Source organism: Tursiops truncatus, chromosome 7 (genome assembly GCF_011762595.2).
Source record: "Tursiops truncatus isolate mTurTru1 chromosome 7, mTurTru1.mat.Y, whole genome shotgun sequence".
Lineage (NCBI taxonomy): Eukaryota > Metazoa > Chordata > Mammalia > Artiodactyla > Delphinidae > Tursiops > Tursiops truncatus.
The window spans coordinates 63004826-63025589 of NC_047040.1; the positions used below are offsets into that span (position 1 = coordinate 63004826).

At 38.1% G+C, this 20764-nt stretch overlaps 1 protein-coding gene across 5 annotated transcripts in view; it reads right to left on the minus strand.

The window, feature by feature from the left end:
• Positions 1-20764, minus strand: part of NOSTRIN (nitric oxide synthase trafficking) — a 77138-nt gene that overhangs the window by 7533 nt on the left and 48841 nt on the right. For 2 of the 5 annotated variants that reach the window (XM_073807608.1, XM_073807610.1), the window contains exons 12-17: positions 15786-15894; positions 14602-14690; positions 11650-11775; positions 10605-10719; positions 9425-9514; positions 6401-6533 (exon numbers count right to left, since the gene is read on the minus strand). In XM_073807608.1, the coding sequence (XP_073663709.1) occupies positions 6401-6533; positions 9425-9514; positions 10605-10719; positions 11650-11775; positions 14602-14690; positions 15786-15894 (662 nt within the window). Of the gene's footprint in view, positions 1-210; positions 6534-9424; positions 9515-10604; positions 10720-11649; positions 11776-14601; positions 14691-15785; positions 15895-20764 lie in introns of those variants that run through there. The other 3 variants (XM_019923148.3, XM_073807609.1, XM_019923149.3) reach the window with 2 other exon arrangements.

The window sequence follows — 20764 nt, forward strand, 5'->3', positions numbered from 1 at the left end:
GTCCATTTCTCCTCAAGGACCACCATTCTTCACTTCTTCTAACTGGGGTGTGGAGGTGGGACAAGACATCTGAATGAGACCACGTAGCAGGAAAGTCACAAAAGGATAGCATAGGAACCAGCTTTGCAGCTGGGATCCAAGGTCAGACGTATGAATAAAGTGCACTCTCATACCAAACAAAGGGCCTTAAGCCATAGAAATTTGTATCAGTTTGTTTTCTCACCTGGAAAGTTGATTCATTCTAAAAGTGGAATTGGGAATTGGTTAGGGTTGGCCACCTTAGAATAATAGTACTTTCTTAACTCTTCTTATGTGCCCAGCACTGTTCTAAGCCCTTTACAGATGTCACCTCATTTATATTCCCTCAACAACCTGTGAGGTAGGTACTATCCATAACCTAGTTCTACAGATAAGGAATCCAAGGCACAGAGAGTGTAAGTAACTTCAAGTCAGATAGCTGGGAAGTGTTAGAGTTGGGATTCAAACCCAGGTGGCAGTCTGGCACCTAACCCATGAACTTCACCTAGACTCTACCTTATGCCTTTCTATGCTATATTGCAGAGAAAGTATGTGAAGACAGAGTTCTTAACAAAGATTCTATACAAATATGAATTTTTTTTTGTTTTTTTTTACAAATTTGAATTTTTATAATAAAATTTTGCTTTTTTGTTTCTATAGAAGTATAATGATTAAGAAAAAAAAAAAACAGGGGAATATGTTTTGTCTGGATCCTTAGTACCTGGCCTTCAGAACCCAAGTGACTCACTGAGAACCATCTCTAGGTATTCAGACTGCACTTATCAACCCAGGTCTTTATGGAAATGGTGGATGGAGGACTGTTGACTTATGCGTAAGTCTTTATCTGTTCAATCAAATATAAATGCCCTAATTTTTGAGGTTTGCTCTGTGCCAACCTAGGAATATTCTGGAGTCAACGTTATTAGTATATTAGCTTAAATTTTAAAGTTTGATACATTATGAAAATTGCGCTTTGAATACATGCGAAAGGTAAACCAAGCTATTCCATTAAATTTGCTCTATCCATTTTATTTAGGATGCTATGTTGTAAATAAGAAATAATACTTTTAAGCATTTACAGTCTTACTGGTACGGAAATAAAGCACAAGATACATAGGTAAGAGATTTTCTTAAATGGGAAACAAATGCACACAAGTAGTAAAACTGAACTGGAATCCAAATCGGGTGGACTAACCTATTCCACATTTTGTAATAAAATGGAACAACAAGCCCTCTAAAATTAAACTCAATCACTAATTAAGTTAAAAAAACAGAATCAGCACAAAATCTGCTAAAATGTACTGCTAGTGGATTTAAAGTTTTGATTTCCCAGGTAATGAGGATTAGAATGTGTTGCTTCTCTTCCACTTCAGAGGATTCTTGTACAGAGACAATTAGTTATATTTTAATTTGTGTACCATGACAGTGAAGTGCCTAGTATCACCCTAGCATAGTATCTAACACATAGTAGAAGTTTAGTAAGTATTTGTTAATGTCAAACACATTTCTAGACTCAATATAGGATTATTTAATGGGAAATTAAAATTACATCTTTGAAAAGGAGCTGACTTGTTCAGTAATACCTACAGGCATGTTGCTGAGATGTCCAGAAATTCTTAGAAGGTAAAGATATTTCTGCAGGCAATTCTTGACTAAATGACAAAGCTAATTGAGAATAAGACTCTTTCTGAATAAAGACAAGGGTTTCATCTAAGTAGAAAGAGAGTCCGTCAGTTAAGTAAGTAAACTGGAGAGTATATGAGCTGTTTAAATCAGCTCCTTTCTTGGTATTGTTAAACATACTGTAGTGTGAAGTGTGAACAATGTATGGTGAAATATGTGAAGAATGTTTGGAGTTTAGACACATGTTATCATTTTCCCTTAGCAACCAAGCAAGCTGGAGGTAGCTGCTGAAGCTAAGGTCCAACAAAGGGAAAAACTTCAGGGATGAAGTTATTTTACTCAGTTGGATGGATTTTTACAAAAATTCAGAAAGTGGCAATATTTGAGATCAAATAAATGTGATCGGTATAATGGTAAATCTTGAATACTCTTTTTTTTGTGAAAAATTCTGCTTTCTGGCCCCAACATTGGTAATGTAGAAAGATTTGAGGATTAAGATGTGGTCCAGTCTTTGCTCTACTATTAAAATTGATACATGATGTTAGGCAAGTCATTTAATCTTCTGAGCATCAATTTTCTATCAGGCCAGACTGCACTATGTGTAGTTTCCCAAACTTGCTGTTTTCTTTTTTGTTGACCAGGCCAAGAAAGTTTTCTTCTATTTTCAGTTAACTAAAAGTAATTATCATGAATGTTTGTTGGATTTTATGTTTTTCTGTATCTTTATAGATTTTCACCTTGTATCTGCTAATGAGGAGATTTATATTAATAGGCTTAAAAAAGAAGTTGAATTAAACTTGCCTTCCTAGAATAAATCCAACTTAGTCATGGTGTGCAATCCTTTTTGTTTTGTTTTAATAACGTTGGATTCAGTTTGTGAAACTTTTGTTTTAAATTTTTACATCTATAGCCATGAATTAGATTGGCTTTTAATTTTCCTTTGTATAAACTTCATGGGATGTTGGAGTCACAGTTATCCTAGGTCCTAGACCCTTGAAAATAGTTGAGATGTGTTCCTTTTTTTCTGTTTCCTCAAAAAGTTTGAATAAGACTTCCTGTTTTTGAACTCACATATAAAACTATGTGGGCCTATGTTTTCTTTGTAGGAAGATCTTTTTAGAATGCTCGTTAAATTTTTTTAATAGTCACTGAATTATTCAGTTATTCTATTTCTTCCTGAGTTTTGATAAGGCATACGTTTTTGAGAAGTTTATTTCTTTTGCTGACATTCTTTGCAAATTAATTGGTATAAAGTTGTTGATAATATATAATTTTAGTTTTTGATATCTACTGCATCTGTAGTATGTCTCCTTTTTTCTTAGAAGTAATATTTATTTATGCCTTTCTTAATTTTGCTAGAGGTTTGCTCAGTTGATTAATCCTTTCAAAGAACCAATGGATAGCTTTGTTCAACCCCTTATTTTGTTTTATATTTCATTAATTTCTGATCTTTTTCATTTCTTTTATTTGCTTTAGGTTGTTTCTGATGTTTTCATAAATTCATAATTAGGATGCTTAATTCATTAATTTTAGCCTTTCTCCTTTTCCTTATAGTACTTTTTTTAAGCTGCTTTCCTGAAACTACAGGTTTTAATACGTAGTAACTTTATTTTTTATTTCTAACATTTAAAATTTTCCATTAAGATTTATTCTTTGTCCATGTGTTATTTAGAAGTGTGTGCACATGTGCATTTGTATGTGTGCAGGGACATATACATATGTGTTCTCCAAACACACAGGGTTTTTCACTTAACCTTTTCTTAATGATTTCTAACTTACATTGTGGTCACACAGTTTCTAGAGTCTTACTTTGTGGCCTCATATGTAATCAGTTTTTTACGTGTGTATTTTCCAGGGGTTACGTGCAGTACTTTCTTATCTGCCCACAGCATCCACCTCACCCTTCCCACTTGCCTGACTCCTGCTCAGTTTGGACTTTCCCTGACTTCCTTGATCCTAATTAATGCCCCTCCTAAATGTTCTCATAACCTTCTTGATATACTCCTATTATAGCATTTATCACAGTGTATTGTGTTTACTGGTCTGTTTCCCTTTCAGAAGAGAGACTAAGGGCTCTCTGAGGAAAAGGGCTCATTGTCTTTTTAGTATTGAAGTGACAGAGTGATTGATAGTGCCCCAGCCACTCTGTATGGTAACTTCTGTTTGCCCTTCAAAATGCCACCTTCTCGTGATCCCCTGCCCCCAGGCCCATCTTCCCTGAGTTAGACATTTTTCCTACTAACATTGCCACAGGCAATGGGATGTGTTGTTATTTTGATTCTCCAAATTAGGCTGATTACCCCCAAGGCCATCAAGACTTTGGGGGAGGGGAGACTTTTTCTTGGAAGCTGGAACAAGTTACATTATGCTCCAATTACTAATCAGTTAAAGCCTAAAGATACTGTACAATAAAATTTAACCCAAACTAAATATTGTATTACTTTTTGATGGCTCCAAATGGATCATAATATTCATTGTGAATATTATTATGAGTAATTGAAAATGCAAAAAAAATCTTTCTGGTTGACAGGATAATGGATAGTAAGCTTTTACTCTACCTGAAAGAAGACAGAGTAATGCTTTTGATATTTTTAGTGAAAATCTGGCTCAGACCTCCCTCTACTGCCTATATTTCAGGTTGTTAGTGTTGCTAAAAACTTCCTGACATGAAAACTGCCTAGTGGAGTATAATTAAGAAAGCCCAATTAAAAGTTTAAAAGTATTCATATTAAAAATTATTTTAGTCTCTGTGGAAGACTTGGGCACATCATTATTCTTACCAATATGCACTTAATTTTTACCTAAATCTAAGGCGTACCATCCGTACCTGTCCTGCCAGAAAGTTCTTCCCCTTCTAAAAAGATATCCAAGTCTGTTATCCCCAACAATATTTGTATTTTTATTTGGTTTAAGACTATAGTATTTCTTTGAAGTTTAAAAATTACATATCATCACAGATGCAAAAAGGATTTGCAGCAACATTTTAAACCAGGAAAACCATGTATGTCTTTACAAAGTAAAACTGCTTTATGAAGAAAGAGAGGCCCCCCCTTCTTTGAAAATTACTTCTAAAGAGTTTCAGGGCCCAACCACCATTATCATCACTTTCTCTATACAAATGATCGAGTGTAGGCTACAGTCAATTGCTATACAATTTTTTATCCATCAAGGCTTAATGGAAAGAAGTCAGATGAAGAGGAGATGTAAATTCAAAATCTCAGTTCATGGTCTAATGGCCTATTATTCAGCCTACTTTCTACGTGTGGAAAGTCTTCATTAATACACCATTAAGGATGACGTTAAAACTTCTGATCTGTTCTAGGCTGTAAGTAGGTTATGTCTCACATAACAAATTTTACTTGTGCTCCTTCGGGTCTGATATCTGTATCTATAAATATCTCTATGTGTTAGTTATATCCTGCTATAGGAGTGTAATGGTGCAGAGTATAAAAAAATATATGTACCTTGGTTTGAAAATTTCCTTTGTGAAAATATAAAATTTGACAGGATAAAAAAATAAACAGAGGTAGAGGGCAGGAGAGTAATAGAATGGGTTTTAATTACTCCTTTAATGCCAGACTGTCTATTTGGCACAAAAGTAAATCTGCCCAGATGTATTATCATCAGTACCTTGACCTTCCATTCAATGGAGAGTGTGGTCTCCAGACTGACTTAGGTCATTTTCTGAAAGATGCTGCTGTACCAGTTCTCTTCATTCTAAAATGTTCCCCTCGGGAAGAGGGGAACCTTCTCATTCTCAACCTTTTCCCGTTATAGGGCATTTGAGGAAGCAGCATAAATCTCTCTAAATTTTCCATTTTGACAAGTAAATGCTAGTTTCTAGAACTTTCCATCCAAACTAGAGACTCATTAGCACTTAAAGTGTCTTTCACTAGGAAGTTGCTTAGGGTATTCCTTTCATCGTGACCTGGAAGGGAAGTGCAGAATTCCTGGTTTCTGAATTGGCGTATGAAGTTTCCAACTGGGCAAGGAGGCATGAAATTTCTGGCACTGTCTCCTTCCTAACCTTTTCCTATCTGCCTTGCTCTTATCCTCTGATCCCCAGCCGTCTCTGGCTCACACTTGACCTCACTCTAAGAGCAGTTCTGGTTGTGGGTAGAGGGTACCTCAGAAGGTCATTGGCTCAGGATGGTACTCCATTCTACCCTGAAATCCTCTGCCTGGTACATGGTCCTCGTCTACCACCCTCTCTTCCGACCACACCGCCTCTTTGCCTTGGCTTCTGGTCCTTTATTCTAACGTCCTTAACCTGGGTCTGTCTCACTGGTGCCTTGCCTGCCTGTCTCTGCTATGCTCTTCTTCTTGGACTTGATCTGTGTTCTTCCCCATCTCCCTGACACTGCTTGACCTCTGGTGGGCCTACTGTGGCTATTTCCACCCAAGACCCCAGGAAAAAAGACATCTGTGTCCTAATCTCTGTTGTGCTACCAGAAGACTGACTTCAGGCTGAACTGCCTGGACTCAGTTTTCTCTCTCTCTGTGAGCAGAGGCTGTATTAGGTTATCTCTAGGGTCTCTTAGAATTAGAAAACTCTAGGAGCCATCAGGCCTCTTTCCCACCTCCCTTTACTCTCAATCTTCTGACTCTGTTTCAAAGAACTAAGTGCAAAGCACTGTGACATGCAGGTCACATCACCATCACCCAGTTAGAAAGACAGAAGATCACAGCATTTGTCTTTATTTGCACCACATTGTATAATTTACAGAGTGTAAGGCGATGCCTTCAGAATCTTGCTTACGCTTGTGAAGATGTGTCCCCGGCATTTGAAGGGAGTTCCTCCACATAAGCAGCAGGAAAATGGCCTTTTTTTCCCTTTAAAGAACCAAACCACCATCCTTCATCTTTCTTCTTGTGTATAGTCACAATGTCACCTGTAAAAATGCACATACATATAAACAAGTGGGTTTCTGCACTTAAGCATGTGCCCGAGTCTGATCAGTAAGACAGTTTTTAAGGAGATCCTGCTTTCAAGGAGTTACGTGGTAGCATCATTTTTCTGCATGTGATTCAGATGAAGCAAAATTTATTGACCACCTCTGCACAAAGCAGGCAGAATGCAGAGAATATTAAAAAGAGTAAGGTAATGGACAACAAGTTGTGCCATAAAATAGTTGGATTAAAAACAAAATCACTTTGGATCCTATGTCCTCGTGCTGCCTGGCTCACTTTGGATAGAGGTGATGGGTCATCCCCAAACTCTTTCTTGGTGTCTGTGCTTTAAGGGTTCCTCATGTTGGTGGCCAAAATAGTTTGGTGTGTTGACTACTAAGAGTATGTCTCAAGCTTCCAGACTTTTCTTTAGATCGAGGCAGCTTCTCTCCATTATATGAGCCAGCTTCAGAGTCCAAAGTTCCAACTCACAGCTTTGCATGACAATATAACTCCCTATTCAACAATGTAGATAATTTGAATAAAATATCAATTTGAGGAAAATACTCCTTTAAAGCAATGATTCAAATAAACAGAATTCCTAGGAAACCCATGGCTCTTCTCTAATTCTCTATTAAAAAGAAAAAAAACACATTATTCCCTGTCTTGTAAGAGAGAGTCCTTTCTCTCTGGCTGCTTCCTGTACATCAAAGTGGAAATATCCACTTCCTTAAGGATCCAAGAGCTACTTGATCTTTAAGCATCATCATGAGGTCATTTTCAGTCTTTCTTTCTTTCATTCTTCTCCCCAGTAATTTTCTTTCTAAGGCAAAGGAGACCATTGATCCCCCTTCTATCTCTCCTTAGTCACATCACTATTTATTCTTGCAGGAGATCACTCTCAGGCTAAGGTCTCCATCTAATGAGTTCTCTCAGGTCAGTAGATTGACACAGCCTACTATCGGAATTCAAACGAATAACTTAAAATTTTATCACCAGCTTCCCTAAGCCTCCAACGAACTCGTTCCATTTAAAGAACCCACAGGATATAATGTATAAGTAGGCTTTGCAACCAACAGAACTGAAGACAAGATGATCAATTTGTGTTAACTATGTAACTCAGACTCAGGACCCTGGGTTCTAGGTGGCATCTGGGAAGTGTGTTTTAATTCATATGGAAAGTGGGACTACTGCATTTCATTTACTCACTGGTGTAGGCAGCCTTAGGATGACATGATGAGTAATGAACTGACTTCTATAACACTGAAAACTTTTAAATTAAAGGCAACATTGATTTAAGATGCATGCAGGAGAGAGTCTACTTTGCTTTTTTCTTGTTTTTACTTATGTCTGAGCTACAAGGAAAAGTAACTGCCTGGAGAACTCTGACTGGCAAACTGAAAAGGAAGCACCTATGAACCAATAGCAAATACATGGTATCCCTGTTGTTTGGCTGCAAAATCCATCTCAACTTTCTGTTGGTTCTGGGCACCATGTCCTGGTCATGGATTATAAATTTTCTCCTATGACACAATTCTTTCTCACTAACCATTTCATTTCCAGATCCCTGCCTTAGCTTACCATCCAAATGTGGTTGCTAATTGGACACACAGAGAAAGTTGAGGCTGGTGACTTTTTCTTGTTTAATAATCTTGGGGTCTACACCATCCATCATATAATAACCTTTCCACGTTAAACAAAAATCTGTGACACAAAGAAGGGGGTCTGATTCCTTTAATTGGGCATAAAACCCTTTTTTGAGAGAGAAGCATGAGAAATACTAAGCTGGGAGTCCTTTGACCGGGTTTAGAACTGGCACTTAGACTAAGCCATGAGAGGAAGTCACTTCACATTCTTGTATGAGTAACTTTCTGAAAAGGAAAAAGGCGGGGCTACCTCTCTGATAACTTTCCATTACTGACGTTCTACCCCAATGGAGCACTGTGATTAAGAGCGTGACTCTGAGTTTCTGAGTCCAAATCCTGTGCCACTACTCCTGGTGACTTTAGCCAAAGTACTTAACCCTTCTGTGCCTCAGTCGCCTCAGTCATAAAATGGGCATAAATAATACCAACCTCAAACGTTTTTAGGAATATTAAATTGGACAATGTGTTTGCAGCAATGTCTGGCCCCTAGTAAACACCAAATATGTGTTAGCTATTTTTATCATGTGAGCTTTCTTTTTGATGTGCTTTATCTTTATCTTCTAAGAAGAGTGATTATAAACCTGAACTGCTTTGACCTGGTAATAACTTTTTTTTTTCCATAGAAAACAATTTTATGGTTACCGAAAGGGAAGGGGGGTGGGATAAATTAGGAATTTGGGATTAACATATACACACTACTATATATAAAAGAGATAAACAACAAGGACCTACTGTATAGCACCTGGAATTATATTCAATATCTTGTAATAGCCTATAATGGAAAAGAATCTGAAAAAGAACATGTATGTGTGTGTATATATACAGATGTATATTATATATGTGTGTATATATATCTATACATGTATACACACATAAATATATACATGTATATGTAACTGAACCACCATGCCATACACCTGAAAATAACACAACCTTGCAAATCAATTATACTTCGATAAAAAATTAATATATAAGAGATATTCATTTGGTTAAGAGTAATACATATCCTTGTTTTTAAGACAAACTGCAATTATTTATTTATCTTTGTTCTTCAGCAAACATCTAAGAGGGAAGAAGAAACGAAAGAATAAGTAGTCAGTCCAATAACAGATTTGAACTTAGTCTGTTAACAGCCAGGCTATGAATGCATGACCTGGTAATAACTTTTAAGGCTAAGACAAGAGTTTTTTTCAAGTTAAAAATTTCAACATGGGAAGGCAATTCAACTATTTGAGAATGATTCTTACCTTTTTCCAAATTCAGTTCATCATCTTGCCTGGCTTGGAAAGAATATAAGGCCTTGCAAAGCCCATTGCCGAGCTGGGTCACACCGGAGGCTGAAAGTTGGATCAAGTTATAATGACTAATGCGGGGTCAGTAGGCAAGGTGAACATGGTGGGAAGTGGTCTAGTTTTTCAGCCGTGTACTGCAGAGCTTAAATATACTGAAATCTTCCCAAAAGGAAAGTTTATAATTGTATATAGCATTCATTCTTTGATTCAGTAACCATTTCTGATGTACATACTATGTGGACGAACTGTGTATATTACATAATCAAAAGCTCTAACATAGAAAGTAAGTCTGGACAAAAAGTTACTGTAGTATTAATAATGATGACAATTTTAAACTGTTTCCCACGTGAGCTTAATCAACATCAGTTAGCTAAGCTGTGCGGTAACTGTATTCATGTTTTGGAAAACCAGCACCAGTTTTGCCAATCAGGAATAGATAGGAGACACTTGGAGCAGGTGCTTCCTCCATCATCCCCAGGTACTTAGGGAACTGTTTCTCAATGATGCAACCACGAGTCTTTAACATACCATGTGGACTACAATGGCCTGGGTTTGATTGAAACTTTTTTGCCAAGTTCTAATCAAGAATCTAGAGAGTCAATGTTATGGTTACTATAGTTGAACAATGATGGATGACAGGTGCTTGCATGTATGTGTGTGTTGAAAGGTAAAAGGCAGTGGGGGTGTGGATGGAAAATGACCAAAGTCAGGTGGCTGAACACTGGGGGCGGGTAGGCCTTGGGATCACCGTGTTTCCTGAAAAGAGGTTGGGATTTGCATGGCACTTTGGAGGAGTCTGTGGAGACAAAACTGTAGAGTCCTCCCAATGTTTCCAGGCTGAGTGTGTGGGCAGCAAACTGCAGGCTGTCTGAATAACATGGAGGCCAGTGAGTGGAGGTACCTTCTCATATTAGAGAATTCTTTTCCCAACCCTCCAATCTTCTTGAGTCCTTCCCACCTTCTGGATGACATTTGCACAGAAAGCTACACATTTTAACAAATTAATCAGTCCTAATTGAAACGTAAATTTCTTTGAGCCAATTTATGTCAATGTGGCTCTGAAAATAAAATATAATTTTGGCAACGTGCTTTACTGATAGGATCCAGCCCCACATTATTCTGGGCATGAGATTACCTGTAGATGAAGAACTTGGAATTCTCTGCCCACCAGAAGATGACCTGCTCACAACATTCTCTAATCTCTTTGTCAGAAAAGGCCGAGATATTTTTACAGAACTATGTGTCTGCTGCTGTTTGAATAGTTAAAAAAAAAAAAAAAAAGTCATTCTTTACAACATTGTCATCAAAAGTATGCGAAAAGTAACTATTCTGCAGCTGTTTTCCTCAGGAATTTGTTTTTCAATTGTTGGGAGGAGGGTATAAAGAAAAAATTCAATACATTCCTAAACCCTACTCTAACACATTCTTGTTTCTGAGACCTTAATATTTTCAGAATTAGACAATTACCATATTTTATAGCCTGTATTTGCAATTCTGACCTGTACCCCTAGGCCAAATAGTAACATTTCCAGCATTACTTCTACAAATTCAACTTGGTTTTAAAGCAAGTGAAATGATCATGACTCTGTGTAAACGACTGAGACCCTTTTAGAGCTTGAGTCTCTTAGAAAGAAAACTGTCCCTTCATCACAAGGTGGTTACAGCTCCTTCTTCTTGTAGGAAATGGAAAACAGCTACCTGCGTATATTCACACGCTCATCAATTCCTAGAGTGTAACACTGGGAAAATTCATGTGTGTGAATTTTTCAAATTGTGCACACGCATTCTCTACATTAGGAACTATGTTAAATGGATGAGACTACTGCATATCACAAAATCTTACAATTCAGGTCTGTATGAATACTAAGATTTTGATTTAATAGAAATTTTACTATAACCACATGTTCAAAGGATAAAGTGAGAAGTATGAGAAGGAAGAAGGAACCCAAAGTGTTTTTAACTCATTAATTTATATATGAATACAAAGCATGTATTCATTTGTGTTTAGCTCTTGTTACTGTGCTCAAAAAATAAATAAATGTATCTTAAAATAGTGCAACTGGGGATTTGAGCATATGGCATATATAATTCGTAACAGTTTTTTTGGCCTGTTGCTGCCTTAAGCCATTCCACCCAGCAAGCCCAGTCCAGAAATTATAGCCAACCTTTTAAATGCTTACCTTTTCTTTCCACTTGAAGATGGAGTTACTACAGACATGGCTGGGTTGAGGTCTTTGCTCAAGTTCTGCTAAGACGGATGACAGTTTATAGGCGTTTGCTTGCAAAAGCATTAGTTTCAAGTTATTCTGTGGATACATCATTTGACCATATGAGTAAACTTCTAGAAAATTTTGAGGCACAACTGCGTGGGTAAAGGGATATCAGGATAACTTCCAAAATGACAAAGAGGTCCAGAAAAATACACATTCAACTCATTTGCAACTCATATGCAGAAAATGCTGAAGAGAGAAAAACAATGGACACTTTAAGTAGTCTAGAGGAAAGCCTTAGTTGTTGAGTGTGTCGTATTCTAGACCCTTGTAAATAAGGTAAACCAGAAACCTTGATAGGTATATTACTCAGCATTTTGTGGCAATGAATCGCTTTACTCGAATTTCTGCTGAGGAATGAGGTAGAGAATAATAAGTGTTGATTGCAGAAGGTAGGCTTTCGGAAGGCTTTGAAGAAAGGCAATGGTGCCATGGGCACTTAACATAAAGAACAGAAGTGAACTCTTATCAATAGAATCAAACTAAAATGATGTGAGTCAGGGTTTTGTTGTTTATGTTATTGTTTCTTGAAGAGGTGAGGTCTTATATTACCCAGAAAGTCTGCAGTAACACTTCTGGAAACTAGAAACCATATTCTGGGGTATTTGAATATAAAAATAAAGACTGAAACTAAAGCTATTCTCCTAGTCTCTCCTGTTCTGATTTGACCTTGAGCTAGAAACTTTATAATGACTTCTCTGTCAAGTTGTAAATCCAATCATAGAATCTAAATATTGGAAGGGGTCTGCTTATCCAATCTTCTCCTCACCATTGTCTCTCCCTTTTCCACACTTCCCGCCTGGGGGTTTCTAATCCTAACATCCCGGCCAGGGGGTCACAGCCATGGACCAAACACCTCCAATCGATGGGGAAGGGCTCTAATCCTTGGAACAATCCAAGGTGGGATGGTGGGCAGACTCAGCTAGGATGAAATCAAAAGTTCCCCCATAGCTTCTAGCCTCAGATCTAGTCTGCACTTGAGAGCATCACAGATCAAGTCTCTCTGCTCTGTGGTGCTCCTTCTGGTATCCAAAGACAATATCTGCTCTAAATACCTCCAGTTTCCACAACAATTTCCCGGAGAATATGGCTTGCCAACATTCTTGCTTCAAATATAGCACTTCAAGAACCAAGAGTCAATGAATTAGGAAGCATTTCTGTGAAACAGAGCTTCTCCCTGCAAGAAACCTTCTCTGCGTAACACAAAATCAGTCTACCACTATCATGAGTTTCCTTCCATTAGAGGCGGACGTGCGTGACCGAATTACACGGATATTTGGCACCTACTCTTTGAAGGCTCTTATTTGCTCCATCACTAGATCATAAACACCATAAATTCAGGGGTCAGATCATCTCCCATCTTGCATCCTCCACTGTGTGAATCAGGCCAGTTGTGTACCAAGATGATCCTAATAACGTGTTCTATGTCAATGACAAAATTTTATGCAAGAACCCAAAGAAATAAATCTTAATGCCATCATAAAATGCTCCATATGACTTTCTTTTGGTAAATATCATTTACATCGAATTAATTAACTAAACATTTTATGCTGTCACAGAAAATGTCTAACAGCCTGTTTTATAATTTTATAAAAATTGTAGCCATATGTCACTGCAAGGATATTAGACCTCTGTTCCCAAGTGAACAGAATTCAGGCCTGTCTTTTCACAGAAAGTGTCAGGTTTATTTCTGCAACACCACCTTCATTAAAGGAAGCCACTGCTAAAAAAACAGATAAACTGTACCTGGCTGCATCTGTCTACTTTTACCAAAGAACTACTGAAATTGCTCATTTGGACAGAATTATTAGGTACCTACTTTTACAAGAGAGTTGTTTAGACTACGTGCAAGGTAAGGAAAGCTGGTTCAGCTTCCTGGATCCTTCAAAACATTGATAAAATTTTGATCTCTTCCTGAATTCTTCTCAGATTAACCGCAGTCAACTTCCTCTCCAATCACAGCAGAAACCCTGTATCTTGTACACATAGGTCATAGTATCTGTTCATTTTTATTCCTGTTTAAAATTCATGGGCCTTTACTAACTGCCCTTATAATGTGGGTTCTTCTGAAGAGGCTGCATTGCCCACAAATCCCAACAAATGTCTCGGGGCTGCCGCAGTCCAGCCTTTCAGCTACAAGGCCCGGAGGTGCCTCTCCCTGCCCTCCGCTGACAGTATGTCCCCCTTCCTTCAAAACAACCTTGGCCTCTGAAGTTTTTTTCCTTGTTTCCCTGGAAGCTCTTGCCTCACACCCCAGTCGGCCATCTTCCTTCTGTGTGGCCACATCTCTCCTTTCCCCTGTTATACTCGGAAGACCCTGATGTTAGCTCAAGGATGAATGGAAAACAGCATCTCAATGATAATTACCAGGATTTCAATTCTCCTCTGTGCCCTGTGCTAGCATTTTCTAAATAATGCATCATCCTCACAAAACCCCTTAGGTAGCAACATCCCTCTTTAAAGATGAGAAAACTAAACTTGTCCCAGGTCCCTGTAAAAGGCAGAGCTAGATGCAGGCCTCTCTGAATGCAGACGCTGTGTTTTTGGTCACATCTGTTAACTGGAGTAAAGTACACATGGTCTTCAGACCTTACTTGAATGATTCTATTTGGGGGAATTCTATTTTAGGCACCTTTTTTTCCCCCCCGGGAGGACACTAAATCAAACATTTCTAAGTAGCTGGATTTTTCCAGATTCCTCAAACCACTTTTCAAGGAGCTGAGTGTACAAGCTCTCTGACTAGACTGTTCTATGTCATGAGAAAGGAAAGGCAAACAGAGGTCAAATGGTCCAGAAAACAAGCATTCCCAAAATAGCTCCTTCATCATTAAATCTAGGAAATGGCATTCTGCAAATGTTTACCTCGTCCATTAAGGCTGCTGTGCTTTTTTGGCTCTCTGTGTCTGAGAAGCAGGGGTGGCTGGAGTATGCTTTCAGCATTCGTTCCAGGCCTGAAAGTGAAATAAGGCTGTCAGTCTCTGTTCCTCTGGTCCTAGTGGGACACAACTGGCAGGTGGTTATACTCGGAGGGAGCCTGAGCCCAGAAGTGATGCCGGGAGCATTTCCCAAATGGCTGGGCCTGTTTCTGTGTGTAGTTGTTACTAAATTTTACTGAATGGGTGACCTGTACCTTCATTTAATGGGATTTGAGAAATGCAGGTGCTTAAGGAGTCTTGATTGTTATTTTTCAAGATGAGATTTTGCATCCTCCTTGTTGACCCATTCCATGGTGGATTCCTAACATTTACCCCCATGTTAAGCTCTCCTCCACTGATATTTACATTCTAAACATTTTGCTCTCTTGGATTTCCTCTCAAGTATTACATTGCAACAGGGTTCTCTGGTCCACATAAAATAAGCTCTACATATCAGAATCATAAAAGTAGAGTTGTTTTTATTACCTGTAACACTTCAGAGCTGCTTCACGTTCTCACATACCTAACGTCTAAGTATAGGATTTAATTTGAATGACTTTCACATCATTCAGGAAGTTAGTTTAAAAAGAAACAAACAAGTGGTGATCATTCTGTAATGTATAGAAATACTGAATCATTATGTTGTGCACCTAGAACTAATGTAGTGTTGTACGTCAATTATACTTCAATTAAAAAAATTTATATAAATTTAAAAAATTTAAAAACAACCTATTAGCACCCCCCAATAGAATAAAATAAATATGGGGGAAATAAATAAATAAACACAAGAAAATGAAAAGCCTTGTACACAGGAGGTTTACTGTGTTTTAAACCAAACAAATTGTCCCTCATATCAGCCAATTTCAGCAACACTGTAAAATGCTACACTTCTGGAAATGGTGGTATAGTACTTGTATAGATCTCACAGACCAGAATGTCATTTTCAATTTTTTTTGCTCTCTCCTTGCTTTTTCATTTTTCTTTATTCACACAAATTAGGTTTTATATTTGGTCTTTTAAATGAGATGATCTCTGCACCAGTCAGCAAAAGCAGAATCACCCTAACTCTGGATGAAACCTCCGAGTAGAATACTTTCCCTTACCAGGCCAGTCAAAGAGGTAATTACACACCTTCCTGGTCTCGCGAGGCTTTTTCAATATCTTTTTGCAGTCTCAACAGTTTTGACTTTATTGAAGATGCCTGTCGCTCTTTACTCATTGCATTTTTAGGATCTTCTTCCTTTAGGAAAAAAAAAAGGAAGTTTAACAATTTAAAGGGAAAAAAGTAAGAGTTGCTACTCCTAGTTGCACTGAGACTTTCACTGACTGTATTCAATTTTAACTTGATGGAAGAAAAAAGAAAAAAAAAATAAAAGCAGGGTAACCTCTGGTTTTCTACAGATTGGTCTACCTTTTCTAGACCTACTGAATAAGAAGACAGCTCCTCGTTTACAACTTGTAAGTGTATAGCTGAGCACTTTCTTTAATAGATAAAAATTATTCTTGGAGGGTGAACATTACTATGGCTATTTCATAGGAGCATGTGGCTCACCAAGGGAAGGGGCATGAAAGCTTCAAGGAGACTAGCTGACTTAACCAGCACATTTCAGTTGAGGGGTAGGAGGGCAAAGGGTACTCCTTGCCAGAGAAATGGCACAAGCAAAGGACAGAGGGAGAGTTGTGTGAAATGTATGGGGAACAATAAACAGACCAGTTGCTTGAGCAAATGTAGTGGAAGAAAAAATTGTCTAAGTAGTTTAGGTCAGATTTTCAGGCTGAAGTAGGGATTTTATCATGTAGGTTATGAGAACCATTAACAATAGCAGAGCTTTCATATACATTATTTCCAGAGTTGAAAGAAAAAAAAGGATGTTAGGACACAGTTTAAATGCCTAGTAACAAGTCAAAGCAAATATCCTACAGTGATATGCAATTTAAAATGATTAAAACCTTTATGTGAAAAAAGAAAAAGAATGTTAGGGTCAGGTTGGGAGGTGGCTGAACAGAAGTGCAGTAGATGGACAGAAACCTTGGAGAAAGGGAAAACTGATGACTGAAGATGGAAGTGCAGGAGTCAGGACTTATCTGGTAGGAAGGAGAAAAGCGAGGACCCTGAATATTGGTGGAGAGATTAGCTTTAGATAGACTGTCCTGAAGAAAGAGAAGAGAAGATTTAGAGCAAAGAGAATAATAGCCTTTACAAAAATATAATGTAGAGACTAAAATATTTAATATACATACTGTGTATTATATATTATAAAAATTTTCTCTATATCCTTTATTACATGCGACTCTTTGTGATTCTTGTAACAACTGGACGAGATTGGTTTTATTCTCCCCATTTTACCTGTGACACTCAGAAATAAATGAAGGCCCAAGACGAAACAGCTAGTAAGTAATTACTGATGAAACCCAACTCCTGTGACTCCCAATTCTCCACCAGAGTCCACTCCTTCACATGTCTGCCTGAGGCTGAGGCCCAAGCTGACGTTACCTCTGCAGGTGAGCTCCGAGTGAACTGCAAGGATGCTTCAGTCCAACCCTCAGTCCTTCCTTGCTGGAGGAATGCACCTCATAATCTGACTCTCATGCCAGTCCAAGACTTCATTTGGTTTCTTTGGGGATGCCTATATTGTTCACAAATGTATTTCCACGGATAGATCACTACTGGATCAACTTGAGACACATTAAACTGCCGTCGTTAACTTAAATTTGTCCTTCTCTTTCAAAAATTTGTCAGAAAGAAGATCAAAACCAGAGGAGGCATTTAAACTGCAGATACAATCTTTTGAACATGGCCTTTACAGTAACCTTACAAATATTTTTCACACTGATCACCAGCCCTCCAATATTCACATTCAGATAGTTCTCCTGTCTTACCCTCGTCCATGTACATTTCATAGCACTCTATAAAAGCCAGTCTACACTTATTGCCAATGACTATAAAGTCAGATTTTGGAGGTGTTTTGCTTTAAGAATATTAGGACAATCCTATTCACCCATTTGGAGATACAGTCCATTCTCTTAGACAACAGATACATAGTCGTTAGTTCTGCTGCACTGAAATGGCATAGAAACCAAAAATTCCCATGGGCACATCAAATAAGATAAACCATTGTGGCTACTTCTTTACATTTCAATAGGAGCTTAGTCAAATTTTCAAGGAGAATGACCCTTATTTTATTGACAGGTTAGCTGATAGACGCATTTTTACAAGAAAGTAATAGATATATTTTATTGTACATTTTCCCATCTCAGTGATCACCTACATGGTTTGGAAGAAAAAAAAAAAAAGTACTTTCCCCATGTAATCAAATCTTCCTTTCCACTTCCATCTCTACCTTTGTTTCCGCTTTAACAGACATTGCTATTGCTAATTTGCTTTGCCTTTGCCAGGGTCGGAAAAAAAGATTCAATTAAAGAAACAGCCAGCCACTTATTGCTGTTTAGATGGTGGGAAGGAGAAAGCCGGTCAGAATTCATTATTATGTCAGATCTAACTGCCTTCCCCTCTCCCCTCATCTCTTGTTCCCTGAGTGGGGGTCCTGGGATGTTGGTTTTGGCTATACTTTTATAGGAGGACATGACCAGTGGTCCAGTTTTACACAGAGAGAGGGGTGAGCCTCCCAGACTGGACCTTGGAAGTTGAGTGAAATACAGCAGAGGGCTCAGGAAGGAGCAACCAGGAGTTTTTCCTGCAGATTTTGGTAATTAACGATCAGCATCTAGAACACTACAATTAAAACTAACAAGAGGGGAGTGAAGGACAAAATCTTTGAGGCATGACCTGACCCAAGAAGATAGAGAATTTAGCCCAAGAGAGCAAACAGGCAAGATGTCTGGGCTCTGACCAGGGACAATGATCAGTTTTTAGCAAGGAAGGTCATGTGATAGTAATCACCTAAATGTCCTCAAAATAAGCCTCTGGAATGGCAATTAATTTATGACAAAGGAGGAAGAATATACAATGAGAAAAAGCCTCTTCAAAAAATGGTGTTGGGGGCTTCCCTGGTGGCACAGCGGTTGGGGGTCCGCCTGCCGATGCAGGGGATGCGGGTTCGTGCCCTGGTCCGGGAGGATCCCACATGCCGCGGAGCGGCTGGGCCCGTGAGCCATGGCCGCTGCGCCTGCGCATCTGGAGCCTGTGCCCCGCAACGGGAGAGGCCACAACAGGGACAGGCCCGCGTACCACAAAAAAAAAAAAAAAAAAAAAAATGGTGCTGGGAAAACTGGACACCTACATGCAAAAGAATCAAACTGGCTTACTTTCTCTCACCATATATAAAAATAAACTCAAAATGGCTTAAAGACTTAAACATAAGACATAACACCATAAAACTCCTAGAAGAGAACACAGGCAAAACATTCTCCGACATAAATTGTACCAATGTTTTCTTAGGTCAGTCTCCCAAGGCAATAGAAATAAAAACAAAAATAAACAAATGAGAACTAGTCAAACTTACAAGCTTTTTCACAGCAAAGGAAAGCATAAACAAAACGAAGAAACAACCTACAGAATGGGAGAAAATATTTGCAAAAGATGCGAACAACAAGGGCTTAATTTCCAAAATATACAAGCAGCTCATACAACTCAACAACAAGAAAACAAAAAACCCAATCCAAAAATGGGCAGAAGACCTAAAGAGACATTTCTCCAAAGAAGACATATAGATGGCCAACAGGCACAAGAAAGGATGTTCAACATCACTAATTATCAGAGAAACACAAATCAAAACTAAAATGAGGTATCACCTCACACCAGTCAGAATGGCCATCATTAAAAAGTCTACAAATAACAAATGCTGGAGAGGGTGTGGAGAAAAGGGAACTCTCATACACTGTTGGTGGGAATGTAAGTTGGTGCAGCCACTGTGGAAAACAGTATAGAGTTTCCTCAGAAAACTAAAAATAGAATTACCATATAATCCAGCAATCCCACTCCTGGGCATATATCCAGACAAAACTGTAATTCAAAAAGATACATGCGCCCCTATGTTCACAGCAGCACTATTCACAATAGCCAAGACATGGAAACAACCTAAATGTCCACTGACAGACAAATGGATAAAGAATACGTGGTACATATATACAATGTATATACTACTTACCATAAAAAGAACAGAAAAATGCCATTTGCAGCAACATGGATGCAACTAGAGACTATCATAATAAGTGTAGTAAGTCAGAAAGAGAAAGACAAATACCATATGATATCACTTATATGTGGAATCTAAAATATGACACAAATAAACCTATCTACAGAACAGAAACGTAAAATAGATAGCTAGTGGGAAGCAGCCGCATAGCACAGGGAGATCAGCTCGGTGCTTTGTGACCACCTAGAGGGGTAGGATAGGGAGAGTGGGAGGGAGGGAGACGCAAGAGGGAAGAGATATGGGAACATATGTATATGTATAACTGATTCACTTTGTTATAAAGCAGAAACTAACACACCATTGTAAAGCAATTATACTCCAATAAAGATGTAAAAAAATATATATTGAAAAAACGAAGAAAATGAAAACACTGACAACAACAACAACAAAACCAGAATTATGGACATAGAAAACTGACTGGTGGTTGCCAAGGGGAAGGGGGATGGGGAAGGGATGGAGTGGGAGTTTGGGTTAGCAGATGTCAGCTTTTATATACAGACTAGATAAACAACAAGGTCCTACCGTATAGCACAGAGGACTATATTCAATATCCTATGATAAACCATAATGGAAAAGAACATAAAGAAAGAATATATATATATATGTATAACTGAATCACTTTGCTGTATAGCAGTAATTAACACATTATAAATCAACTATACTTCAATAAAAAATTAATAAACTCAAAATGGATTAAAAACTTAAATGTAAGACTTGAAACCATAAAACTTCTAGAAGAAAACACAGGCAGAACATTCTTTGACACTGGTCTTAACAATATTTTTTTTGAATATGTCTCAGGCAAGGGGAAGAAAAGCAAAAATAAACAAATGAGACTACATCAAACTAAAAACTTTTGCACAGTGGAAGAAACGTCAACAAAACACAAATGAAACTTCCAACAAAACGAAAAGGCTACCTACTGAATGGGAGAAGAAATTTGCAAATGATTTG